Below are 26,131 nucleotides of genomic sequence, written 5' to 3' on the forward strand. Positions count from 1 at the left end.
TTTTCGAGAAGCGTTGCGAGACACGATCGGAGGATGGAGAACAGTTGTTCTACACGACCAGGATGCGCCGTTGTCAGGTTGAAGGCTCGATGGTAGTTAGGTGCAGCAAGGGAGGTAGGATGTAGTGGTGCTGGTGCTGGTGCTGGGAGCAATGCCAAATTGATGATGGCGGCGGTGGTTGAATGTCGGCGATAATGTTCGAAAAAAACGCGTCCACATTGAGACGCGTCAATTCACTTTAGCACTTGACCTTGCTTCTGAGGCACTCCGATTGCATATTCATTGATACTGGAAACCTTGTCCTCGAGACTGTTTTATCCAACCCGAAGTCTCTCTTTCTATGCTTTTGCCGAGAGACGGGCCCATGCATGACTTGGACTGTTGGTCGTTTGTCGTGGCATTCTTCTCATCAGCCGGTCAGCCCACCAGCCCGCCAGCCCGCCAGCCCGCCACGGACAACACTCTCTCATCCCCTTTCCCTCTGCTACTGAATATCCAACTCGTCAAACCTAACAACCAAATCATCCTTCTCGCCGTGTGGTGCGGGCTTCGCAGCATAGACACCAATCCAAATCTCTGTCTCCTTAGGCACATCTCCCCACCACGTCACTTCTCTCAATGGTAACCTCTTCCCGCTCTCACTGACAAGCCAGATCCAGAGACTTCCGTCGCTTGCATTCTCCATCTCGACAATAGCCGCGTTTTCAATACTCACTGTCTCGGCCAGCAGAGGCCTGAGACTCCAATCTGCCCACCGATCCTTGGCTACAGTGCCCACCAACGGCACATTGTCGAGGAATTCAATGCCAGTCTTGACCCAGCGAGTCATGTCACTCGTTCTTATGACTAGACACAGTCCGCCTTGATCGTACTTGTCCTTCCACCGGGCCGAAACTGTCACCTTTGCGGACTTGAATGAGCCGACTGTGCTAGTCCTGTACACTATTGGCGCATTAAAGGAGTGCGTTGCAGGCGGCTTGTCCCAGATATCCGTTCCGGGGGAACAGGTGATCTCAAAGGAACCAGAAAGGTCTGGGATCTCGTGGTTCAGGTGAATTGCCTTGAAGGTCGATGTCATGATGTAATTGCTGGGCTGGTAAGTGTGCGATGCAATGACGAGCAAATTTGGGCGGCGTTTGTGGTGGACAGATCTTCAAATCTGTTGAGAGGGTTCGAGTTAAGTGTCTCTGGCCTCTCCCCTGCACGCGGCTTGACCACAGCTTTATCGATGGTTTTATAAGGCCTGGAAGTCTTGCGGGATGGATTTGTCCGTCCTGCGAGCACAACATTTAGCAGCTACATCGGACCCTGATACGGTATCGAGCCCGCCAATCCCAAGGATACAGCGCCAAATTGGGAGCGGCCCGCCTTTTGGCATACCGAATGGAAATCATGTGAAGGGTTTCTGGTATTTTCCCTCCCCTTGAGACGCCGACACCACATCGGGAAGTGTCCGTGTGAAGAAAATCCAAGATGGAGTGTCGGAAAGTCGTGTCATCTTGGCTACTTTCTATCGATGCGAGGTCGCTGGCTGGACTTCTTGCTTAGATGGCACTATTCAGAAAAACAAAACCAAAAGCCCTCAACATTGGGGGCTCGAAGCGACGGCATGCCAAGCAACCCCGGGTTAAAAGATCAGTCCTCATATGGCTCCCCTCGCCAACCTGTCTCAACCATGTATTCCAAAGCATTCTGGATTCAATTTTGTATGGCTGGGTCTCTCCCGACGCGGATGATACGACGGCGCAGCTGGGCCACCTACCGCTACTAATCACATTTCACACCTGAAGCCTTCCCGCATCGCCTCCACACGACGCAATCTCATCCTCTTTTCGGTGTCTCGGCGAAGATCTTGGTAAGGCGCTCATCAAGCCACTTGACATCGTCCATATTCCCTGGCGGTCCCCCGGCCCAATGTCCCCAGATGCTTGGATAGACGTCCAGTTGGCCAATGCCCGGCGACATGTTTTTGACTTCATATTCGGAGTCTTCGGGCCTGTGATAGAGCAGAATAGCTTGAGCGATCAAGAGCCAGATATTGAAGTCGAGGATGGTCGAGACAGGCGACCGAACAAGAGCACAAACAAACAGAACGGCAAAACTTACGGGAAATACAGGTCCGTCTTGCTGGGCAACACCAGCGTCTTTGCCTTGATGGCACTCATCGCCGCCTCGAAGTTTCCGTTATATGGTTCCTGCTTGCTGACGTCTCCAGCCTGCCATGTGTGCAACATGACCAACAAATTCTCCGGATCCTTTGAACAGGACCATGCTTCCCAGAAATTGACCATGAAATCCTCCAGGTCTTTTGCGCCGTAGGCGGACTCGTGGAGCTTTTCGCGGTAAAAGGCCTGCGAGAAGCCCCAGCCGGCGTAGCCTCTCCCAAAGGCCTTGAGACCGGCCGCCTTCTCCTGCTCTGACCACTGACGGTTGGACTTCACCGCGACGGAATCCTGGGCATTCTCCACCCTGCCCAAGGTACTTCCAGCTGAACTGAGTCGCTTTCCCGCCAAGAGCGCGGACTTGACACCTTCCAAAAATACCTGGTTGTGGATGGACGTCCTTGCACTCCCGCAGAAGGGCACACAAATGTCGACGAAGTCCGGATACTGTGTGGCCCACTGAAACGACTGGGCGGCGCCCATGCTCCAACCCAGCACGGCCCTCAAATACTTGATCCCAAGCTTCTCCGTGAGGAGACGGTACTGGGCCTTGACGTTGTCGTAGAAGGTGACGTCGGGAAACGGCACGACGTCCGAGTTGGAGGGGCTGATAGACTGGCCGTTGCCAAAGAGCGCGGTGATGATGATGAAGTATTTCTCCGGGTTCAACGTCTTGTCGGCGCCGATCAGCCACTCGTTGTCGGAAATGAGGCCAGAGTACCACGATGGATAGAGCACGGCAGGGTTGCTGGGTGATCCGAAGGTCTTGTATGCTATCCATGCCTTGGGGATGGTGGCTCCGCTTTGCAGCGCAAAGTCGCCCAGGTCGTATGTCTCGTAGTCTGCCATGGTTGTCCTCGTCTGCAACGAGTGGAAGAGGGAGTTGATGCTAATCGATATGGACAGATGGTTATATAGACAGATATCTCAGTTGAATTTCATATCAGACTCAGTGGAGTCAGATAAGCAATGAATAACGAAGAGCAACAGAGGGAAATGAGTTCTCTCTCTTCCTTTCTCTCCCTCCCTCGCGTGCAAACTGCTTAGCAAGTCTCCTCAGCCCACTCCAAGCCAACAAGAGGTCCGTCGAGACTCTCCCCTCGTATCATATCAGCAGCCAGCACATGCCGCGAAACTCTGACCCCGCAAAGTCGCTCATCTCCACTCGACGCCTCATGGGGGATTGGTGCTTGTTTGATACCATTACGCAGGGAGAGGAGGTGCCCGTCGTCCGAGAGTGCACGGTACTGGGAGATGGAGTGTGAGTGTAGATGATATCGCAGGACACACAAAGAGACATATATACAGACAGACGCAGAGGCACAATCGCCGGCGCACACATTACGTACCCTCAGTCATGACGTAGAGTATGTAAAGCAGGGAGACACCACGACGACGAAGACGAAGACGATGAAGACGATGAAGACGATGAAGACGATGAAGACGACTCCCACCACCCTCTCACGCACACAGATTATGTACCTCGTAGAGAGAGACAATACACCGAGTGGATACTAAATTCCGTCTCTCCCTCCTTCTCTTGAAACTCGCTGGCTTAGTTCTATCTGTCTGTCTCCTGTCGTTTATGTTTCTCTGGGCAGGCCCATTTTCTGAATCCAGCCGCCTATTTGGGGAGAGGGAGGTGAGTGCAGAATAGATTTGCCATTTGGCGATTTGATTTCTGACAGCCCGACGGCGACAAAATCTCCCCGGCCTTACTTGCCGCTTATCCTTCAAGGACTCGCTGACGTACAGATAATAGTCAGACCATTGGGTGCATTCAAAAGAGAAGAACCCGCCGTCCCAGCCGAGATCGGAAACTCTGGTACATAATGAAATCAGAAAACAACAGCCTCAGGCTCCAATTCGTCTGATCGATCAACCCCAACCGCCTTACGGAATCACCTTCACCTTTGCCTTCACTTTCACCGTCAACCCTCAGAAGCCCTCGTTCAATCCAGGCCTGTACTTTGCCATCCGTCAAACATGTCCGCAGCCCCGTCCAACCCGCGCGAGGCGCAAGAGAAGCACGACGCCGAGGCGAGCGTGAAGCGCAATCCGCACGGCGACTTTGCAAAAGTGCAAGCCTCGCGCCCGGACTGGGACGAGTCGCGCACGTGGCGCTTCACCAAGACGCGGAATCCTGAGTGGACGTATGGTTCTGGCTCAGGGTCGGGATCGAAGTCAACCGTGAACGGACCATCATCCACGTCCGAGAAACAACACATCAGCATCGACCCCTACGCGCCGGACAGACAACCGGTGCAGAACTACAAGTTGCTCATCAGTGGCATGATCCCGCGACCCGTGGGCTTCCTATCGACGCGGTCCAAGGACGGCCTTTCGACAAACCTAGCCCCCTTCTCGTACACGCAGCTGTTCAACCACGACCCGCCCATCTTCTGTGTCGGCTTCTCCGGCGGTTTCGACAACGCCAAAGACTCACTACGCAACCTAGTCGAGACGGGCGAATGCGTCATCAACATCATTGGCGAGGATTTTGTCGAGGCCGCCAACGCCTGCGCCATCGATCTGCCCTATGGCTTGTCCGAGTGGAGCGTGTCGGGCCTGACGCCCGCGAGTTGCGAGGTCGTCAAGTGCTCACGGGTCAAGGAGAGTGTGTTCAGCGTTGAGGGAAAACTGCTCTCGACGCAGGAATTCGAGTCCCGCTCCCCAGAGACCCCCGGGAAAAAGACCGGCGTGCTGGCCGTCATTGAAGGAGTCAGGTTCTGGGTCAGAGAGGACGCGATCAACGAGGACAGAACCCTCATTGATCCAGCCGTGCTGAAGCCCGTGGCCAGACTTGGAGGAATCACCTATGCGAGGGTGGTGGATGGGTTTGAGCTTCCTAGGCCGGTCTTAAAGGAGGAGAGGGCAGAGGGCAGGCTAAGCGAAGAGCTGTTGAAGAAGAAGGTGGACGGACAGTGACATGAATCAATCCCCGGGAGAATTGTTACTTCTGGCGGCTTTAGAATCAATTAGACCGAGAAAACGTTTTCGGCCCTGGGTTCGCGTTATCAATAGATCACGGATAGCACGACAGTCGGTAAGACCAGATAGATAGCGGACGAGCAATGTTCACCTAACATAGAATGCAACATTATGTGTCCAAACGAACGTATAGGGCAAGTAAACCTGCCAGACAAGATATGTACGGACGGCAACATCACACATATATCCAAATTGCGACATTATGCCTTTCCTTCCGCCCTCTGGCAAGGCGGATATTCATCTCTTCGTTGAAAGCTGTTTTCATGCCGGACTTGGAATAGATGTCGGATCGTCTGTGTCAATGTTGATCTGCGGAATAGATAAGCCTGTGTTGTCGTGGTGAAGGCTGAGCACCATGTCCTCAGCAAATGAACTGGCTGAGCGTCTCCGTTCTGCCTGCTGATCATAATCTTCCCTCAAACCAGGGGAGCCGCCGAAAGAGAGCTCTGGCTGCAATGCTCTACTTCCACGTAGCATTGACGCGCCACGTTCTCATAGAACTCTCTTCCTTTTCTCCTTTACTCTAAAGACCTTGCTCAAAAGAACTTGCCCTTGACTTCGACTTGGCTCCTCACAACCCCGTCTCCATCAGCATAGACTTCTCTCTCTGAATCGCCCGGCGCAGCACTGACTCTCCCAGTGTAAAAGCTCGCTGTCGGCACCGCGGGCTTGTCCAGCGCATCGAACTTTGTCCCTCGAATCTTCGCGATGCACCACTGAACAGCGAGCCTCAATCCAAACGCGCCAAGTGCCCACAGAAGCCCACCAACTGGCGCAGCCACAAACGCTCCGAACGCGGACCAATCGTCCGCGTAGAGGCCTTCTTCAAGCAACATGAGAGCTCCTGCCGCGCTAGCGTCTCCCTTGTAGAAAACAAGGCCGAACAGGAAGACGGTGAATATACCACCCAGTCCCCCGATTACAACTTCAAACCCGCGCCAGGCGTAACATCGATCACTGAGCCCGATAACCAATACAGGAATGGACGACGCCGAGATGAGGTCGGAAATCAAGTAAATCTGTAGCACCGAGGGGGACTTCAATGCCACCACGACGACCGGGACAATAATCACCACAACCGTGGCACGGAGAATCCATAGGTTCAACTTGTTTCGAAAGATGTCGTTAGACCCGGTGCTCACCATGGCGGATTGAAAGCTGTCGAATGCTGCAGTGGACAAAGCGACCGTCATGACAACCACGATCCCCACGACCCAGGCCGGAAGTTGTTCCAGTAACAGGAAAAAGGCGATCGAAGACTGCTGAGGCGGATCCCCCAGCGCGCCAGACCATCCAGCCAAGAGCCCAGACACGCCACAAAGAGTCAAGATGATGGCGACCGCCACCGTCGCGATGCTCACTCCAACCCACAGATCTTTATCCGTCTTCGCCGCAAACGTCCTCATCCAAAATCCCGAAATGAAGAAATCATTCGTCAAGATGGCCACTGGCAGGATGTAGACCAATTGCCAGCCCAACAAGCTCGCATTCAGGTATCCACTCTTGTCAATCAAGTCCTGACTGATATGAGTTTCTACGCCGACAGTGATGCATCCGATGATGATCAGCCCTACAACCATGGCGCCTTGAATGTTGTCCGTAATAAAAGAGACTTTGAAGCCACCCAGGGAAGTGTAGATCGTGGTTACGGCACATTCCACTATCACCACGGGGAGCCCATTGAGTCCGGTGAGGGCATTGATGATTTGTTGGAGGGCAGAGAGCTCAGCGACCATGTAGAGGAAAAGAGTGATAAGCCTGACTTGCATTAGATGTGAGGAGATCAGAGGGAAGAGCTGAGGATGCATACGTCAAAGCGGAGAGATATAGGGCAGCAATAACTCCATATCGCTGGCGTGTCCACTCAGTGAGTACAAATCCCTCGGGACATTTTCTCCTGATAATGGGTCCAAGATAGGCAAAGACAAGAAGTGGTAAAGCTGAGGAGAGACTGTAAACCACGAGGCCCTGGACACCCGCGATCGTGGAGATCTGCGGGTATGAAAATAATATGCCTGAGCCCAGAGCTGTTTGGCGGAAATGTAGAATTTTGTTAGTACGCAGGATCTTGAGTGTTAGGGCAGGGGGTCAGGGGATTAGGAAGAAGCTGGCAGCACGTTTCCCACGCAAGCATTAACTTGATCGAGTTTTGACGGTACAATCTCAGCATTGTGTAATCAGCATTTCGCGACTCGTTCATCTCTGGCTCCCGGGGTGGGTAGCTAGGTGGATGAAGCAAGGGAAATGATCAGACACAAGCGCCCGTAGTGCTGCACATTGGCCCTTGAGCTTTGGCGTCGAAAAGAAGGCACACCACCCCTGAACCTGTTTGAGGTGGACAATCAGAGTAGAGGAACCGAGCACGGAATCTTCTGTCGGCCAAAAGCAGCAAGGGCCAATGGCGTTGATGCAAGCATACGAACCTCAGATGGAGAGCTTTGCTCAGCATGCCAACGAGTCAAAGTATTGTATCAATCAAATGAGGTCCTGTTCCACCTCGAAAAGCTCGATGTATCGTCCCATTTCTGGTTGTGCTTTGGTTGTCGACTGTGCGCAACCCCCGTGCTGCTGCCGCTTCAGGCTGCTGCTCTTCGAGCACACTCACCCGACGCGATGAAGTTGAGGGCCAAAGGTATGCCTGGGGAATGTGTCAGCCTCCAACTTTTCTTCCAAAGCGGGAGACTGGTAGGTTGGTCGGATGGAATCATTCTTTGTACCCTTCTGTGTTCGCAAAGTAGCGAGATACTCGCCCTTCGTTTGGTGCCGCAGAGTCCATGCAACGAAGAGACCGAAGACACTAGTTTAGGAGCATTGTTAGTTGTTATTGTCTTGCTTTGTGACGGACAGGGTGATGAATTGCGCACAGGAATGCCGCGTAAGTTGTATAGATGATGGCGTTGGACGCCTGTTGAGATGGTTGACCCATGGTGAACTTCGCCGAGTCGATCACTGACAGCCACTCTGTGATCTTCGATGATTGTGAATGTTTGTACAGAGTGAAGAGCTCAGTCACTCTTCTCTCAGTTGGGGTACGAGGAAGAGGGAAAAGGAAAAATTCGCAGGCTCATGCCGACGTGGGGCACCTCGATTTATTGTGGTCTTGGGCGCAACTTGAGCTTATCAGGGCTCATGTGGCATGCAGCTGGACCTCGGGCAGCTCGGGTTATTAACCTTAACTGCCTTAGCAACCACCATCCCGCAAATGGCGACCATGTTACTCTCGCCGACTGGCTCGGTGGCCCTCAGTTCTCCCCGTAGAAGTGAGTGCTTCTCTCACACGCGGGATGGTGTAGACAGACACCAACTCCTCTGGTATTATCCAGTACCAGCTCTAACTCGAATCCCAGCTAGGGCCCCATTCTCCGTTTCGACATTGTCGCTTCGCACAGCCGCACGTACTGCATCCACAGTCTCGTTTCAAGTCGTCTCCGTCCGAACATGGTCGCTGGCATCTCCCCAGTCAAGGAAAGAGCCCAGGCAACTAAGGCTGACCCAGTGCGGCGTTCAATCATTGCGAACTCCAGTAGCCTTTTCGCATGGATCCTCTGCAAACTCCACACGACATCCTTCCCAATCGTCACTTCGAATAAGAATGCCCTTGAACTGGACTGCATGGCTGATGTTGGCGAATCGGAAAACGATAGTACGGGTCTGTTACAGAAGTTAGTTGAGCTCACATGTCCAACCGTGAATAACCGAAAACTAATAGGGCTCACCTCATTGTGATATGTATCCTGCACAGCCTCGACTTGACGTGCTCCAGTCTTTCCTTCAGCAAGTCTATTCAAGGCAAGAATCCCCCAGTCGTCGTCTGCGCCGCTCACCTTAACCACACGTGTCGCTCCGCAATCGAGATATCCCTGTAGCATTCCAGAAATCACGTCCACATCCTCTTTCTTGTGCACGAGAACAGACCACCTCTTGCCTTGATAACGGACTTCCATACCGTTGGGATACTCCTCGAAATAGCGATCACAGGCATCGGGAGAGGTAAAAGTGACATGCGCCGAGATTGTGACTCGCTCAGCATTAGGTGATGAGAGTCTCATACATTCAATCGCACCACCATGGATGAGAGACTGAACGAGGGTGAAATCGGCACCGCGTGGTAGACCAGAGAGTATGACAGTGCGTGGGCGAGATCCTAGCAACATTAGTGACAAATGCGTCCAATAGACTGAGGAGAACTTGCTCGGCTTGTTGCGGAGCGCCGGTGTTCCCCATGACTTGAATCGAGCCAGATTTTCTCTGTCTTCCTCTTCGTCACCATCATCTCCTTCTTTGGCACTGTCGTCTGTCTCTGTGCTCGCGATGACCACAATCGTGGGGGATTGGGTGTGTGTGAAGGGAGGACTACTCTCGTTCGTTTTGCATGTTATTGGGACGCCCTCTTCGCCACTGTCCTCATCTTTGACTGTGCTGTCTCTGTGAAGATTAGGGGTGGAAGTTGACGAAGATTCGTCTTCGACAGAAACCATGGTTGTCGACGCTTCTTGTTCCTCTCTGGACTGCTTCACGTTACCAGAACATCCCGCAATTGGGATCTCAGCGAAGGTGGGAAATGGAACCACCCCTGGTGATTTATTCATTTCTTTTGAACCTGCATTTACGTGTGAGAAAGTGATGGCATGGATTAAACTTGGAGCTTAGAGTCGTTCTCACTCTGCTGACCACCTGTTTTGTAGGCAGAATCCGCGAAAAGAGTGCGGCAAGATGCACTATCGGGAGCTTTCTCTTGCCAGCCTTCCAGCTGGTTAGCTGGTGAACTAGTCAGCAAACTCAAAAGGCGACCATAAAATATGCTTACTGGTCTTGCCAGGCTCATCTCTCTTGCCCTGGCTAACTCGAGATTCGATTGACGTCTCGTCGTTTTGGTGGAATGTGGCAGCATCCGTCGCGTCCATGTTAGACTCTTTCTCTCGAGCTGCGGAAAGTTAGCAAACGGCAGAAGAAGAAGCACGATGTGGCACTTACCCAAAGCAACACGGCCACTAGCGATAGAATTCTGTCCCAGAATCCGCTCCTTTGACTTTCGGAATCGATCAACCACACTATCCATGTAACCCTGAGTCTGATGGCTTAGCTCTGCTAACCTGTTCTCTGTGATGTGCTCGACGCCGGGTTTCTTGCCAACCAGGAGTCGATGCTGTGTTGGGGTCAGAAATGGCGGTCCGTCTGTTGCTGCGGCCGTATTGGGATGCTCTTGCATGAGGCTTTGCCTGTCCTGAACGGTGGGCGGGTTTGTCTGTTCGGTGACAATGCCATTCTGATCTTGGATCAGGTCGACCGGAGCAGTCCTTTGAGCAATAGACACGTGGGGAAACGGAGAATGGGAGGGTGCCAGAAGGCTTGCAGTAGCTCCCTGTTGACACCCTGATTGCAAGTTGTTTGGACGGCTGCTGGTTTTGGAGAGGCCACTTTCACTACCGGCGGCCATAACCTTGGAAGAGAAGTCCTTGTTCAAGTCAGCGTAAGCAGGGTGAAGGAAGGACCGTCGAGGACATGACTTACTTGGCTTTCTGGGTTGAGTTTTGACACGGGTTTTTCGGATTGGGTCGCACTCTTTGCAGATTGGGCATTGCCTCTGACCACGTCGAGGAATCTGTTGAGAATGGCAGGATCATCGTACGGCGACGACTTGGCCATGATTGCGACTGTGATGAGTCTGACAGCTTCGCAAAACAGTTGGAGCAAACCGCTTTACGAATAGCAATGATGAAAGTCAGAGAAAGAAGTCGTCGAATGTGAGGCGAGTTGAGAAGGAAAGATCCAGGTGCGGTCGCCAACGTTTCCTCTGACTTCACTCCGGACATTCACTGCTGATGCGCCCCCCTGAGACTTATGACAACGACGTAAGGAACAACTCACGCCAATTCCGGCGGTCGATTTCACAGTAAATGACCGAGAAATGGAAAATGGTCTTGGGGCAGATATGCTCACTTGGAAGGCAGAAAGGGCTGTCAAACAGCTTCAGCATTTACATATCTCTCTTTCTCCACCAAGTTTTCTTTTTCCACAGCTGATCTCCAAACAGCGTCGCTCACGTCGACGCCAGATGATTTTTACAAGCTCGTAATATTCCCACGTTGAAATTTTGTCTCGCTCCGGACGCCGTCGCTATGCTCAAAGATTTCATGAAGGCACCGGCACGAATTCCCAATTTCTTTCCCCTTCCATGATGTTTTCCTTAATCAGCGCCAATCCCCGGCGGCCACAAAAGCCTGCATGTGAGGCTATCCTCGTCACTTGGTGGAATGAACCGTTGTTTGGCGGTAACCTCTCATCTGCAACCCAAACTGTTTCCTGCACTTGCTGCCACGGTTCTTCGTGGCGCCTCGGGTTAAAATTTGGTTTGTTGGTAACAAGGTCAATTAGCCAATGAATTGGTGTGTATAGGCGCTCAAACCGCCGCGTGAAGGCCAGCCACGAAAGGGTCGTGGAGTCGTAGGCCACTCGAACAAAGGGGTTCATGTAAATGCCCGAATTTCCAGGCTCAGGATTCTGAATGTCGGCATGGATGAGGCAACATTCCGACGCATCCCAATAGAGGTCCTTCTCCGCACGAAAGCGATAAGGCGTGGAGAAATTGCTCGGGCTCTGATTGCCCGCGGTAATCAACTCAGGTCTGCCAGGTCGTGCCTGGAAAAATCGCGCGTCAAATGCAACCATCCCACCCCAACAGCTTCTAACTCGTACTGCATCTTTGCCGTCCAGAACGTCTTGGTGACTGGTCTCGTCGCCACCAGCCGCAAACCACGGGTAGAAGGGCAGTCCCATACTGTACCCCTCGGCATCCCTAGTTGCAAAAGTATCGTAGAATTTGAAAGGATTGATAAAATCCACCGCGCAAGCAGCTCTGTAGTCCGTCACGCCGTCGGCCACGGTGTGTGTTGAGAAAAGTAATTGGGCAGCGTCGATCGGGTGGAAAACGACGTCGTTTAGGTAGAGGAGTTTGTCGAACGTGGTGCGTGAACCTTCCAGCGGCCTCAACACCCGGTTCCGTACCTCAGCCAGATACTCGATACGCTTCACGCGTTCTTGTCCATGAATATGGATGTGGGGCAGACTGTCGATGCGCAGGTGGTCTTCAAACACCAACGCATGGTCGCATGGAACCCGTTTCTCAAGTTCCTCCAACGCCTTTTTCGCCTCCGGTCCGGAATCGTTGACATATATCGAGAGAAATGCGTTCTGTGGTCCCAACAACTGTATCAGTTCGAGTACGTTTTCTGCCCAATCTCCGCCGAGGAGTTTCCCGCCCTTGTCGTAGATGCTCGCTGCAAGAAATACTTTTTGACTTTGCTGGTTCACACGCCCGGGGGTCTCGGAAGCCAATGCCCTTTGTCTCAATGCTCTATAATGAGGTGGAAGGTGAGTGTAGCCCGGGAAAAAGACGCCTCCCACGATAACGATGGCAGTGATGGTGGTGAAGAAAATGTAACAAAATAAAGCAAATTTTCGAAGGAGTGATCTGGGCGTGCAGACGTATCGGCGAGGAAGTCGTTTTGATCTCGTTCGGGGACGGCGTGGCAGATACTGCTTGCGCAGCCACGCAGGGGCTAGGGAGATGAACTGGGAGGAAACTCCTGGTTTGACCACGCCGGACGCCGTCTGGCCCGGAAGTAAATGGGATTGGAAACCATCGTGGTCTGAATCGTGCTCGAAATAAAGTAAAGGGTCGTCTGCTTCGTCTGATGTGTGTGTACTCGTCCTCGACAGCTCGTACTCATCCGACTGCAGACATGGAGAATTCATGATTTGCGGGGACAAGGAGTGCGGAGAACGAAAAGAAGTTGGCGTAGTAAAGGAGAGGAAGTCGCCATATGACTTGGAAGTCACTCAAGACTCCAAGAAGAATACAGATGCTGAAGCAGAGACGACAGCATGTGCAGGTAATGAAGAATGTGTGTAGATGAAGGAGGCTGTGGGATATTCAGGGCGCAGGCAGACAGCAAACTCGGAGAAAATGTGGTACCGCGTGTTCTGGGGGCAGGGAAAGAGGGTCAGAAGGCCCGACCAGATGAGGGTTCAGGGACCTTTTCAGCTTCGGGGCAAATGTCCCAGGAACCAAAGCGAAAAGAAGGGCAGCCAGCAGCAGCGAGCGAGTGACAATGCATGCTAAACTGAACCAGGCGCAGGGACACGTTTGGTTTCGCAGGTGCACAGCCTCCATGTCCGCAAGGATGGGTGGAAATGGGATACGCGAAAAGGAAAAGCAAAGGGAACGTGTAAATTCTGGTGGATACTGGTGTTCTCTGTGTCGAGTGGGCTGCGGGTGGACTAATGGGGGCGTGTGAGTGGTTAACAGGGCCCGCGGCATCCCCTCTCTGGGCTAGATCGGCATCCCGAGCCACCTAACAACCCTAATCACCCATCTCCCCCTAATGGCCCCAATGCCCCCTCCCAAGGCTAAAACCCGCAGGCCTCGCTTCTGGAATGGGCAGCACAATACGAGGCGAGGGTGAAAGCCGCGGCCGAAAGATTTAGGTTCCTGATCTCTCTCGCTTTTCGTCCAGACACACAAATCACTATCCATCACACATCCCACCTCGACCCTATTTCATCACACCTGCCCTATTGTGAACCATCTGATGAACATCACTGCTACCACCACCCACGTCCCATCTCCGAGGGCCCATCTCCCACTGTCTGTTACTACAAGTATAGCGAAAAGCCGTGGTTTGGCCGCTTCTTAGCCGACGCAGTGATCAACGCAGCCAATCACCCACCCCTGACTCTTCTCGCCGCTCAGCAATTTCGCAGCTCTGTGTGGCAGGCGTCTGCATTTTGCCCCCGATGATTTCCGGTCATCGCGTTTCATCAGCCTCGGCCTCCCAACGTCTGCTCCACGTTCCAGGAGTCAGCAAGCTATTTAAAGCCTACGCAGTACCGAGATCGCGACAATGCAGTCAGACCTCCTATTGCCGTAAGGCTGACGGGATGGCAAAGGAGGCTGGTACACACGCAATTCGACCATTATATAAGCTGAAGCAAGAAGCGAGTAGCGTGCCCAAACACCAGCGACACGAGCGTACGAGGCACACGGCGGGGGTTGTTCGGCCTGGATGCCGGAGAGAGTAGCTGTTGAAAAGACGCTACCACCATCCATCACGACAATCACGACATCATCCCGCCCTTTTATCGCTTCTTCTTGCATCCTGTACGCATGCCACACAGTGCGGAGATCAGTTCGCTTGACTCGAGTCGGCGAACAGCTTCCATCTGCAACCAAAAGGTCCACAAACAGACTTTCTACGGGTGCATGGAATCGCACACCGATACTACACCCTGCAAGCTGCCGCCACACGCCATGACGACGACTAACCCATCGGCTGCCGGCCTCTAGCGACTAACCACCCGCAAAAGACATTCAGCTCGCCAGCTTACTTGGACTTGTTCCCAAACCTGTTTTAGGGTGCTGTTGCAAATGCCTTCCCGCCTGACGTATTTGAACTAGGTCTAGGTTAATAGTCCATTGAACGTGGGCATCCTACACTACCTGCTCCTCCAAACCCATCTGCGACACCTCTAAAGATGAAAATGTGCCAATCACAGCTCGCTGGCTCGCTGGGTCTGAATCGTGGAGTTTCCCCCGAGATCGGCAAGACTCCTCGTGTTGGACAAACCCATTATTGATGCCGAACAAACCGAGCTTGCAGGATGTTGATAGTCTGGCCAAACCATGACGATGAGAGCTCCTGCACCATGGATAACTCCTCCAATCCACCCAGGACTGCCTCTTTCATCGCACGGAGCTGCCCATCCTATCCTCGGCTGATCCTCACACAACGTTCTTCCCTCCTACGGACGCCATGAAGGTAGAAAACATCGACTAACCTCGATGAAATGCACTACATGAAGGTTGAATCCCAGTGATCTCTCTTGATATACTTTTGCCTTAACACTACGAAGTGATATTCCTTTTCGGTCCTGGTTAGCCAGCAGCTCGCCGCCTCGCAATGAGATCCTCGATATTTTTCAATACAGCCCCCCTCTTCCCACCTTGGTAATTCACTTTCCGCATCCATTCTTCCACCGTCTTGATCCTGTCGGGATAGATTTCGTCCAACAACTTCATATCCCTGGTCGCTCCGAGGCCGCCACCCCAGAACTTCCACCACGCCGTAAAGTTCTGCCGCCAAGTCATTGTGGCCGGCGATCCGTCGGTATTTGCCCAGTTGGCAGGGGCATTTGGGTAAGGTTCCTTCTTAGGGAGGTATTCTTCGAACGAAATCCTGCGGTGTATCCCCTTGCGGCCTGTCACGCGCGTAAATGCCGATGTGATGTCCGAGAAAGAGACTTGGTCGGTGGCCATTTCGAGATTGATACCCGTGGAACATTCTGGGTGGTCAAAGATCCATTTCACGAAGACGCCGACGTCATTGAGAGCCATGAGGGGGATTTTGCCGTCCTCTGTTACGTGTCGCGTGGAATTCATCAGCACCCACGTTCTCACCGTGTGAAATATGGTGGCATTCTCCTGACCCTGGTTCACTCACCGGACGGATTTTCCCACACGAGGGTGCCATCGTCGAGCTCTTCTGCCGGCATCAACATTCCGTCAATCAGCATGTCCTGTGCAAGGAAAAATTAGCATCCGTTGAGTCATGGAAGGCCGACGTGCAGCCAGATCCAGGCAGATTGAGGGTAGTCTCACCATGTAAGGACCGACAGTGAACAGCGTCGACGCCATGCCCTTCTGATCCTGTGCAAGGATGAAGTCTATTTCACGTTCAATCCATCAGCACGGGAACATCATGCCCAGTCTTTGAGACGTTCCAGCGTCCTTGATATCGTGCAAAGGACGAAAACACAAGTACCGCCGTCAAAACAGATGACATATCTCAAGGACCAAGAGAAACCTCAGAGGACTCACCGCCAACCCTTCCCTTTGCGTCATTATGGCCCCAATGAAACTCCTCTCTCCAACCAGCAATCCTCAAGGCATAGTCACAGTTCGCCCAGATATAGTGCTTCAGCCCCTCGCCCCTCGCAATCTCATAGCACCGAAACGCAAAATACAACTCCTTCATTTCCCCCAACGTGAAGCCATCGAGGTTCACCCACGCACCATATACGCCCTTGAAGGCGCGGTGCAGGTCCGCTTCGGAGTCCTGCGTGCCTTGGATCAAGGTGACGTTGGGAAGGGCCGCCAGGGACTTTGCGCGGGTGGAGGCCGGGTCTCGCGTGAGGACGCGAACCGAGTATTCTGAAGAAGCGGAAAGGGCTAGAGCGGGAGAAATAAGAGTGAGTGAGTGAGTGAGGAGGACGGTAAATTATTTCCCTTTTCAAAGCACCGACGTGGCAAGGAGATAATTGAACCCTGGTGTGTGTCGGCCGCTCGACTTACTTTTCACGACGGGTATGCCCTGGGCGCCCGTGCCGCCAATGACCAGAATCTCCTTGCGCTGCAAAGATGCCATGACGACTCCTGCCTGGGCTTTCCGTGGCTTGCCTTCTCTTCTCTTCCTCCCAAAAGTTTGGTGAGCCCTGCCTCGCAAGCAATGCTCTGCTAGTTGGGTAGGTATAATACCAAAGACCGGACAAATGAATTACCTGCTAGGCTTCAAGACTCGAGACTCGAGTTATCACCCGCAGCAGCACCGACGGAAGGAGAAGATACAATCAGCTCTTATACATTTGTACATGGCCACATAGACCACGCCGCTTACTTCACTTCGACCCGGTTCCGCTTTAACAACCCCAGCCCGAGATCTCCGATCTCAACCTCGCGAACCAAAGGCGGAATGCACGCGTAGACGGACCTGGTTGTGCCGGCGCATACAGAACTCAGGGTTCCATTGACCTAATTGCGACTTCCCTCTACAGATGTGCGCAGCAACTCGTCTCGGCATTGGAGGGTAAAGGGCGGAGGGGAATGAATGTGAAATACTAATACAACATACATACTCCGTGTTTCTTCTCGGCTTAACAACTCAAGTGAGGCTGACATTGACACTGAGACCGGAAAGTATGCCTGAGAGAGAAAGAGATGGTGAGGGCGAGGGAATCTCGAGAATCACTAATCACCTCCGCCGCGTTGGAGAACTAGTGTCAAGCATGGGTACCGAGCAGCCAGCGACGTTTGTATTATGTAGGGCTGAGCCAGAATCCAGGAAACTATCTACTAGTATTGGTTTGTAGTGTTTCTAACTATGTCGACAGGCTAGAGAGCCCTCTGCCGTCGCGCTGGATATCTAATTACCCGAGAACTGTACTCTGTGAATATTCCATACACGTATTGGCTCGAATCCTTCCTTCCATCCATTTTCTGGGGGTAGATTTTTTTTTTTTTTTTTTTTTTTTGATTTGATGACAAACTCCAACAGCGTCAGAGGGTGACAAACGGCCTAGGTCATTTTGACTGCCGACAAAAGTCAGCTTGGGGTTTCGATTACTATGTCTTACAAAAAGAAACAACAAAGGAAGGGACGAAAGAAAGAAACAACGAAATACGAGGTATAGAAGAGCAAAATCGCAACTTCTCAATCCCATTGATCACCAGGGCACCACACTCGCACGGAGGACATATCACGACCTGCTGGTTGGAGGGAGAGATTCTTCTTTGCTCGCTTACGTCGCCAACATCGTAGCCAGAACTCCTCTAGGTCGGTTGCGGATGTCATCCTCCAGAACGCGGCTTGGTTGTTCTCAACACGCTCGGAAGAAAAGGGGCCTTGTCCACCATATCCATCGTTGCACAACGAACAGAGTTCCTCATAGTCGGGCAGTCCAATACATGTATCAAGAAGATGAAGGGGGTTATCTGCAAAGTCTTCTTTGCTGGGGCCTCAGATGGGGTTTGACCAGTCTGCTGCAGCCGATACCCTGTAGGCACAATACATCTGTGTCTTGAAAATTCTGCGTAGAAGCACTCGGTTCTCGCGACCGACCTGGATATGGTTAGTCATCTTGTATACCCGAGCACGGCGTCCCGCTGTAGCAGGCCAAACGTCGCCAGTCAGGAGTCCAGCTTGGCAGAATCAAACCGTCCGCATGTCTTGATTCTCACGCAAATAGAAGAACATCCAGCTTCCCATCGCGGCCGATCAGATACTTTCCGGCATCTTGAAATACCTCACTCTCACTCTTGGTGTAGTCGATTGGCAGAGCCAAGCCTTCTGCCCTTGCCTGCTGCACTCGCCTTGCATCTCTTTGAGATTTATGCTTGTCGTCGAAACCACTCCGTAGACAAAGTCACGAGGTTCATTGGCATTGAAACCACTATTTTTCGCGTAACATTCTGAAGAGCTCGACATCATCGAGGCGGTCTGGTGCCGAGTAAAAGTTCGAATACCTTTTACGATCCATCACATCTGTGCCGACCAGAGCCAGTCCTTTTGCCGAGTCTTTTCGTAGGCGGTGCATCTGATTAAATTCAAGCTGACCGTCTTGAAATCCTAGTTTACAGGCAGCTGCCCTTAGAAGTTGTGTCGGTATGTCATGTATTGTATGCCATTTGAACGTAGATCAGCTTGCCGGGACAATGATATCTTGGGCGGCAAAGGCTTCCTACTTTACGCAAGCTAGTTTTGTGGCAGCAAGGAAGAACGGGCATAAAAGACCGAAGATCAGAGCCGGGAACCAAGTACCTCTGACACAGCACGGCGCTTCAGGGGATACCCATTCCTGCTAAGCCGTCGCACTCTTCTTCCTCTCCCAGCCACGCGCCACGCGATGACCCTAGAGGCCTTTTTGAGGACGACAAACATTCTCTGGACCTGCCGATCACTTTTCCCCAAGATCAAGCTGATTGATGACATTGGCATCAATCCACAAATGCTGACATTCGTTTGTACGGCGAAGGCGCTGCAATGTCTGATACACAGTGGATTCACTGGGAAGTCTTCGTTTCATTTAATCTTGAAGTTGAACTCTGGGTGACCCCAGCTGTATGACAATGTCTCGTAGAAGACTCTTTTGCGACCTTTAATGATAAAAAGCCGTCAAAATAAATAATGTCGATAGGGAGACGCTGGGTAACTAGCGGCTCGCCTGGAGAAACGGGCTCAACGGAGAGAATGCGCGCCTGCCAGGAGGCTCGAGGAGCATAAATCTTGGTCGAGACATCAGCCAGGGTCACACCAACTGTTGCCGCAGCATCGCAAGCGGACATGCGCGATACTGATCGCTCATAGAATATCATTATACAGCCGTCGCGCAGAGCGCCCCTGTCATCGAGGTCGAGATCTGCTTTGACAGCGATATCCATGTTGCAGCGGTTTTGTCGCTTCGGATCGCGCGTTCTAGTCCTTGGGAGGTGTTGCTGGCTTAGGCCTTTAGAGCAGCGGTCATGCTACCACTGCAAGACGGAGAGTATTGGGACGGGCTGTAAGTGCTTCGATCACAGTTTATTCAATCTGTGCAAATCCGCTCATGGTAGCAGGTATTGACCGGTTAGGCTGATAAACAACTCAACCCTTTGGGTTGCCCGGCTCCAGCTTGATGTCGGCAAGTTGTGGCAGTTTTGAACAAGCGCGGAAGGAGCTAATGATGGAGCGAGCCGGTGTCGAGTCAACTAGCGGTGATTGGAGGCCCAGCCCGCTCCACGACGAAAGTGTGGCGGCATGCATTTGCATCTGGTCAGTGCAAGCAAGATAGACTGCCTGAGAGTCAAAAGAGGAACTATACCGGCCTCCCTTGATCGGTATAGAGTGTAAGAACCCCTTGAGGCCCGGGAGATTTTGTGAGAGAGACGCAGAGACAATGCAGCCTTACAAGAACCCGCGAACGACCAGGTCCCAGCTTAAACTTGCCCTAGATGGTGTACTCCAGTCCTGCATCCCTCGTTGGGGAGGTCCTGTGCAGAAACATTCATATTCAGGAGCATCACATTCAATACCTGAAGGGGGTATTGCGGTCTCTCTTCTGTGCACTAGTGCCTGAATATATGCTTGCTTCTCCCATTGCATGACGGTGTCCCTTACTTTGTCGCCCGCCCAAGCAGGGTACACCAGTACAGAAATATTCGCGGCTCGATCGTCTGGGATGTGCGAGAGACATGCTCTTGCATTGACCATTCCGAGGTTGTGAGCTTAATCGAGCGAGCAATACTTGCCGGAAAGGTTCTGCACAAATCTATCACTGAATCGGTCTCTCGGAGCCGGTCGAATTCGATTATGTGTAGAGCTGCGTTGATTGCATTAGTCTCAGCTCCGGGAGCTCGGGATGGCTGTATGGCAACGAGAAACCGGTTGGTCAGAGCCCAGAAGGCCAGAAATATGGGATAAATTGTTGGGCCAGCCCCGGCCAAAGCCGCCTCATCAGTGTAGCTGCTATCATGTCCGGAGTTGCCGCTGCCAACCAAGATTTCCTCCCACTTTTCCCTCCATTCGGAGTATTCTTTAATTAGGGCACATAGCTCGGCTGCAATCCTCGCATTCTGTTCGGGAGGGTGGCACTGCAAGATGGCATCTGTGCATCTCCTGTACAACTCAGGGGCACGAGTCGTCATCATCCACATTGTCAGGACTGGTTCTGAACGATCTAGGAGAAGGCAATTATGGGTTATTGTCGACTGAAGAGCTTGCTGCCAGGTTGGGCTGCTCAGAAAGCAGTCTTGGTTGATGAAAGTTGCTTCAACGGTCTACCAATAAGAGTTAGAACAAGCCTCGAGAGGCCAACGGGCTACTTTGATTACCATAATCTGGCATTGCGCTGCGAGAAGGATTTTTTCGAACTCTGTCTTAATCTTGTTTGGACCTAGTGTCAATAAGATGTGCTTTGCGCCCTGGGAGTGCGAAATCCATGCGTGATGGCCCGAGTTGTCGAGTAGCTGTGCGTATCAACGGTCAGCCATAGTCACACGCAACAAAGAGCCGTTGCGTGACCCTACCTCGAACAGAGTTAGCAATAGTGTCGTATACCACACAGTCCAATCGATGCTTCTCGACGAGTTGAGGGCGTTCTGCAGACATTGCAGGGCGCGGCCGTAGCGCTTCTCCAGTTGAGTTAGGGCCAGCTCTCTGTCTAGGCTTTGAATACAACACTGACGAACACGTTCGGCAAGGCAGTCGATAGCATAATCTAGGCACTGGCTGTGGCCAATCATTCGAGGAAGAAATTGCAAGATTGCCGTTAGCCGACATATTTTCACCCACCGCCGTGGGTCGGAGTTTACGCCCACACTCGAAGCATCGAGAAGTAGCTTCTGGGATAGACCAGGCTGCATTAGGAAGGATAGGTATTCGGGAGAATTGCGTTTGTTTGGCCAGAGAGGCAATGGCGATGCAATAGAAGCATTGTAGCTCCGTTTGGCCGGTCGGCCTACAGGAGAAAGGTGTCGGCAAAGCGCAAGGGCCTGATCGAATGGCACTTGCTTGGATTGCTGAAGCCGGATACATTCAGCAGTCTCTTGAGCGGGAGGTGCACGAGGGCTGGGATCAATGACGGCTTTCGTTTCAGTGACTAGAAAGTCTGGTAGTTGTAAGGTGTTGGTTCTTGCTGTTGTTCCTTTGGCTCTCCGTGTCGCTGCTGCCGCTCTGTTGGAAACTTTCCGCACAATCCGGCGATCCGCGTCGCTCAAGGTGAGATTCTTGGGATTCTGGTGGATGAACTGTACCATTATCTTAAGCTTCTTTATCAGAAGAGCAGGGTTCGACAGGGACAGAAGGGGCGGACGGGGGTCTGTCTCGAGCACCAACAGTAGAGTCCTATGGCGGCGAGATCGGGAGAATTGTGAGGAAACGGAGCTCTGAAGTACAAGGGTACGAAGGCCTTGAAATGGTTTAGTCTGAACAGGGCTTCAGCTGCCTGAAAAAGGATAGGCGTCGGCTACAATGCAATGCCGCTTTAAAGCAGTATGTCGTGTATGGAGGACATATGGTGCACAGGTCGCTTTACTAACCAAGGCAAAACCAGGCCAGCTGGGATAACCAGTGCCGCTTCAGACACCAATCGAAGCAGCGCCGACAATTTCCAATCCAGCATTGTTGGATTGGGAATCTGCAATGTCATCGTATCCTGCTTATTCAACATCAGAATGGGGTTTTTGACGATGGTGATACCGCGATGGTGAAAGGGTCAATCATCCAAACCAAACCATCCAAGAGCACTCCATTCACCAAATGAACTCGCGACCTATAAGAAAGGAGCGATGCCCCCTCGAAATCAGAAGGGTTCGAAAGACAACCACAGGCCAAACATCCTCAGGGACTTCCAATACCAGCAATCATATCACATAGCTCGACTAAAGTCCAGGACCATTATCAAAGAATCATCAGTCATAATGACCCAAACATTGACAGCCCAGGCCCTGATCGACCGTCATGCATCAAGTTTCAGCCAGCACAAGCCGATTCCCTCCTTTGCTGAAATTCAAGAGCAGGGCCAGGAGCTGCCTCACATCCTCATCAGTAAGTTCTACCAGGGTCTGGGATTGCTGTAAAAGGATGAGCTGACCAGCTTCGAAGTCACCTGCGCCGATCCACGATGCATTCCGGAGAACATCTTCAACTTACACACTGGAGGTAAATCGATTTCTCGATTCACGGTCAACGACTGTTGATTGACCATGATTGTGTAGAGGCAGTAGTTTGCCGCGTTGCTGGCGGAAATGCCGAATTCGCCGTCACCTCTCTCCTTTCGATCGACACACTCCTGAATTTCACCGACGTCATCATTGTCCAGCACACCAGTAGGTCGATCCAAATCAGTACAGTGCTCCTGCGTCCTAATATCACTCGTTGCAGACTGCGGAGCAACAATGTACAGAGATGACGCGGTCAAAGAGGAACTCAGGAAGCGGGCCCCGAATCTGTGGGCAGAAATTAACAGCATGGCATTTCACGCGTTCTCGGGGTAAAGTCAACGGATCCATGCAGCTACTTCGCTTGACTGACCCTGATTTGGCAGTTCAATCGAGAACAATGTGAAGAAGAGCATGAAATTCTTGAAAGAATCCCCTCTGGTTCGAGAGTCTTTGAAACCAAGCATCCGGGGATTTGTCTTCGATCTTCACAGTGGAGAGCTGAAGGAAGTCAAATTGTAGAGATGAATGGCCGTGGATGTGAGGACCAAGACCTTCAAAGTTTTGAAATCTGAATCAATAGAGCAAAACATATGATGATTCATACATATTCTGAGCTTGTCCTTCATCTGAGAAAAGGCCACTTATGCCGCCGAGATACCAACTTGACCGAGACGATATAGACCTGCCAAGAATACTTGGCACTCGGTGGCTGAACTTGTCCTGCTTGGTTTATATTGTTTGCATAGTTTGTGCAGTTTGCACCGTTTGCACATGACTGCCAATCAGTTGACCCCCTCGGCCAGGTCGAACGTTGCGTTCGTATATTCACCTCACGTCAACTTCACCACGCCCTTGTCGTTCGGTCCCAGGTTTTTTTTTCACTTTCATCTCTCTTTTGGAGTTTGGGGATGGTGAAGATGTCTTTACCTCTTTCACGCCTTCTTTTTCTCTTTTTGCCCCACTGATTCCTCGTTTGTCTGCGACGGCCAGACACCATTTGCGGTTGCCTGACGATCGATTACTCCACCGACAAACCCGATCGCAAAACCACGGACGAGATACAGTATTGCCGGCTTAAACCACAAGGTCAATCCCGGCACTCGCAATGACCGACTCGAAACTGAAGGAGCCTAAGCATGGCATTACCGGACCGATGTCCACTGCCCTCCCCGAACCTCTGGACTACGAGAAGACTGCCGACCTAATCGAAGAATTGAAGAGGGAAAACAACTACGAGTCGCTAGAGGAGACAAAAATCCGAATTAAGACACTCAAACTATTGAACAGCGTCACTCAAGAATTTGTACGTGAGGTCAGTCGGAAACAGGGACTCCCTGCGTCTCAGATCAATCAGTTCGGCGGCAAAGTCTATTCATATGGCAGCTATCGCCTCGGTGTATACGGACCCGGTAAGAGAGTTTGATATTGCTGTGCGGACATGATGCTGACAGCGATTAGGCTCTGATATCGACACCCTTGCCGTCGCTCCAAGGCATGTGAAGCGCGAAGACTTTTTCGAGTTATTCCCCGCAGTCTTGAAAAAGGAGGTTGAACCTGGCGCTATTACTTCACTTGTTCCAGTGCCTGACTCCTTCGTTCCCATCATCAAACTCGTGCTCAATGGCATAGAGATCGATCTCATCTTTGCGTCAATAGCAACTCTGCAGAAAATTCCTGCAGACCTCAGCCTGAACGACAACAGTCTCCTGATCGGGTTGGATCAGGCGTCTATTCGTGCAGTTACTGGCCCTGTAAGTCTCGGACACGTCCCTTCTCCCGTGAATTCGGCCCCCAGCTAACGAGTCCAGCGTGTCACCGATGAGATCCTCAGCCTCGTCCCCGTCGAGAAAACCTTCCGAACGGCGCTGCGGGCAATCAAGTTGTGGGCGCAGAGAAGAGCTATCTATGCCAATATTGTTGGCTATCCCGGCGGTGTCGCTTGGGCTATGCTTGTTGCGCGCGTCTGTCAACTTTACCCTGCAGCGATCGGTGCTACAATTGTCGGCAAGTTCTTTTACATCATGAAAGAATGGCCTTGGCCTCTACCGATTATGTTGAAGGATATTGAGCAACCCAAGAACCTAGGACCAAACCATGGCTTCAAAGTGTGGAACCCGATGCTCTACAAAGGTGACGAGAAGAATATCATGCCCATCATCACACCGGCGTTCCCGAGTATGTGTGCAACTTACAATATCTCCAAGTCGGGCAAAACAGTCATCCTCCGTGAGCTGGAGAGGGCTGACAAGATAGCCAACAAGATCTTTGCCGGCAAAGCCCAGTGGAGCGAGTTGTTCCAGAAGCACACCTTCTTCACCGCGGACCACAAATACTACTTGAGTGTGATCGCAAGTGCGTTGAACGCGGATGCGGCCAAGGCATGGGCTGGTCTTGTCGAATCCAAAGTTCGGATTTTTGTCATGCAGCTGGAGGGCACAAAGGGCATCGAACTTGCTCGACCATTCACCAAGGGGTTCAAACGCATCCATAAGTGCCAGGACACGGATCAAATCCGTGAGGTACAGAGAGGTAGCATGAAGTACAAAGTGGAAGAGACGAAGACTGTTGAGACGACCGATCCCGAACTGGTTACGACCAACGGGGACGGGGCCGCGATTCCCCTGTCGGACAATGTCGATCAAAAGATGGACACGGATGCGCATACGGTTTACACCTACACATTCTATATTGGCATTGACACGGTTGCTAAAGGCAGCTTGAACCTCGTTCAGGCGTTCCAGGCCTTCAAGCAAGTGTGCGAGGGGTGGTCGAGTTTCAATTCAGAAGTTCATTTCCTCAATCTCGCGTCCTCGAAGAGGTATGCTCTTTCTAGCGTTCTGCTTTCCGGAGAAGTACTGACAGCAACAGTTGGGAATTACCAGAAGATGTCTTCGATGCAAAGGCCGGCGAAGTCCGACCGAGCAAACCAGTCAAGAAGGTCATTAAGAGTACCAAAGCAGAGGCCAAGCCAGTCCGACGAAGCATCAATGACGTCGAGGTATGTTCGCCCCATAGGATCTTACAGGTTTCATGCTCACCCCTTTGCAGGACGCCGAGACTGACGGCGATTCCGTGAAACGACAACGACTGATGACAGCTACCGCCACACCAACCCCCGCTGCCGCACCCGCCTGACCATGGATGCGTCACCGTGCGGTACATCTCATCTTCAAGAGCGTCGGACGAATCATTTGTGACAGACTACCATATGATCCTGCCGACATGTTCACTCCAACAGAGTATTCACATGTCTTCGAGCAAAAATTGCAGTCAAAACACCACACATTAAAAAAAAAGGTGAAAATGCAAAAATGCCAAAAAGAAATGAAGGTATCCACAGCTTCGCTGTGAGATTGTACAAGCTGAGGTAACAACAGACGTGGTGATGAGAACTAACCTAGGCACAGCGCGAAGTAGCATCAGAGCGTCCGTGTTTCCTGCAGAGTTGATTGTCTCGACTGGGCTGGGCTGGATGAAGAGCGAGCGTTTTGACATGGGCGTCGGCAAC

At 52.0% G+C, this 26,131-nt stretch overlaps 11 protein-coding genes across 11 annotated transcripts; 3 read left to right on the plus strand and 8 right to left on the minus strand.

The window, feature by feature from the left end:
- Window positions 1–484: 484 nt before the first annotated feature.
- On the minus strand, window positions 485–1,078 carry Z519_10938 (uncharacterized protein; the record flags this gene model as incomplete). The annotated part of the gene is made up of 1 exon (XM_016768651.1): window positions 485–1,078. One exon carries the CDS (start codon window positions 1,076–1,078, stop codon window positions 485–487), a length of 594 nt encoding a protein of 197 aa, XP_016615038.1.
- Window positions 1,079–1,821: 743 nt separating this feature from the next.
- Z519_10939 (uncharacterized protein) lies at window positions 1,822–3,011 on the minus strand (the record flags this gene model as incomplete). Its single annotated transcript, XM_016768652.1, has 2 exons — window positions 1,822–1,996; window positions 2,107–3,011. 2 exons carry the CDS (start codon window positions 3,009–3,011, stop codon window positions 1,822–1,824), a joined length of 1,080 nt encoding a protein of 359 aa, XP_016615039.1.
- A 1,137-nt stretch (window positions 3,012–4,148) lies between these two features.
- Window positions 4,149–5,090, plus strand: Z519_10940 (uncharacterized protein; the record flags this gene model as incomplete). Its single annotated transcript, XM_016768653.1, has 1 exon — window positions 4,149–5,090. One exon carries the CDS (start codon window positions 4,149–4,151, stop codon window positions 5,088–5,090), a length of 942 nt encoding a protein of 313 aa, XP_016615040.1.
- A 599-nt stretch (window positions 5,091–5,689) lies between these two features.
- Z519_10941 (uncharacterized protein) lies at window positions 5,690–8,079 on the minus strand (the record flags this gene model as incomplete). Its single annotated transcript, XM_016768654.1, has 5 exons — window positions 5,690–6,911; window positions 6,964–7,180; window positions 7,759–7,791; window positions 7,871–7,950; window positions 8,018–8,079. 5 exons carry the CDS (start codon window positions 8,077–8,079, stop codon window positions 5,690–5,692), a joined length of 1,614 nt encoding a protein of 537 aa, XP_016615041.1.
- A 578-nt stretch (window positions 8,080–8,657) lies between these two features.
- On the minus strand, window positions 8,658–9,631 carry Z519_10942 (uncharacterized protein; the record flags this gene model as incomplete). Its single annotated transcript, XM_016768655.1, has 2 exons — window positions 8,658–8,804; window positions 8,870–9,631. The coding sequence occupies 2 exons, from the start codon at window positions 9,629–9,631 to the stop codon at window positions 8,658–8,660; spliced, it is 909 nt and encodes a 302-aa protein (XP_016615042.1).
- A 155-nt stretch (window positions 9,632–9,786) lies between these two features.
- Window positions 9,787–10,799, minus strand: Z519_10943 (uncharacterized protein; the record flags this gene model as incomplete). The annotated part of the gene is made up of 4 exons (XM_016768656.1): window positions 9,787–9,911; window positions 9,961–10,077; window positions 10,128–10,608; window positions 10,665–10,799. The coding sequence occupies 4 exons, from the start codon at window positions 10,797–10,799 to the stop codon at window positions 9,787–9,789; spliced, it is 858 nt and encodes a 285-aa protein (XP_016615043.1).
- Window positions 10,800–11,285: 486 nt separating this feature from the next.
- Z519_10944 (uncharacterized protein) lies at window positions 11,286–12,908 on the minus strand (the record flags this gene model as incomplete). Its single annotated transcript, XM_016768657.1, has 1 exon — window positions 11,286–12,908. The coding sequence occupies one exon, from the start codon at window positions 12,906–12,908 to the stop codon at window positions 11,286–11,288; it is 1,623 nt and encodes a 540-aa protein (XP_016615044.1).
- A 2,179-nt stretch (window positions 12,909–15,087) lies between these two features.
- On the minus strand, window positions 15,088–16,576 carry Z519_10945 (uncharacterized protein; the record flags this gene model as incomplete). The annotated part of the gene is made up of 5 exons (XM_016768658.1): window positions 15,088–15,566; window positions 15,653–15,728; window positions 15,811–15,875; window positions 16,030–16,380; window positions 16,504–16,576. The coding sequence occupies 5 exons, from the start codon at window positions 16,574–16,576 to the stop codon at window positions 15,088–15,090; spliced, it is 1,044 nt and encodes a 347-aa protein (XP_016615045.1).
- Window positions 16,577–20,076: 3,500 nt separating this feature from the next.
- On the minus strand, window positions 20,077–21,717 carry Z519_10946 (uncharacterized protein; the record flags this gene model as incomplete). The annotated part of the gene is made up of 3 exons (XM_016768659.1): window positions 20,077–20,739; window positions 20,794–20,928; window positions 20,989–21,717. The coding sequence occupies 3 exons, from the start codon at window positions 21,715–21,717 to the stop codon at window positions 20,077–20,079; spliced, it is 1,527 nt and encodes a 508-aa protein (XP_016615046.1).
- A 663-nt stretch (window positions 21,718–22,380) lies between these two features.
- Window positions 22,381–23,142, plus strand: Z519_10947 (uncharacterized protein; the record flags this gene model as incomplete). The annotated part of the gene is made up of 5 exons (XM_016768660.1): window positions 22,381–22,507; window positions 22,565–22,621; window positions 22,678–22,788; window positions 22,844–22,952; window positions 23,007–23,142. 5 exons carry the CDS (start codon window positions 22,381–22,383, stop codon window positions 23,140–23,142), a joined length of 540 nt encoding a protein of 179 aa, XP_016615047.1.
- A 586-nt stretch (window positions 23,143–23,728) lies between these two features.
- Window positions 23,729–25,758, plus strand: Z519_10948 (uncharacterized protein; the record flags this gene model as incomplete). The annotated part of the gene is made up of 5 exons (XM_016768661.1): window positions 23,729–24,032; window positions 24,082–24,374; window positions 24,432–25,441; window positions 25,492–25,621; window positions 25,672–25,758. The coding sequence occupies 5 exons, from the start codon at window positions 23,729–23,731 to the stop codon at window positions 25,756–25,758; spliced, it is 1,824 nt and encodes a 607-aa protein (XP_016615048.1).
- Window positions 25,759–26,131: the final 373 nt, after the last annotated feature.

The sequence above is a fragment of the Cladophialophora bantiana genome (assembly GCF_000835475.1).
Source record: "Cladophialophora bantiana CBS 173.52 unplaced genomic scaffold supercont1.20, whole genome shotgun sequence".
Classification (NCBI taxonomy): domain Eukaryota; kingdom Fungi; phylum Ascomycota; class Eurotiomycetes; order Chaetothyriales; family Herpotrichiellaceae; genus Cladophialophora; species Cladophialophora bantiana.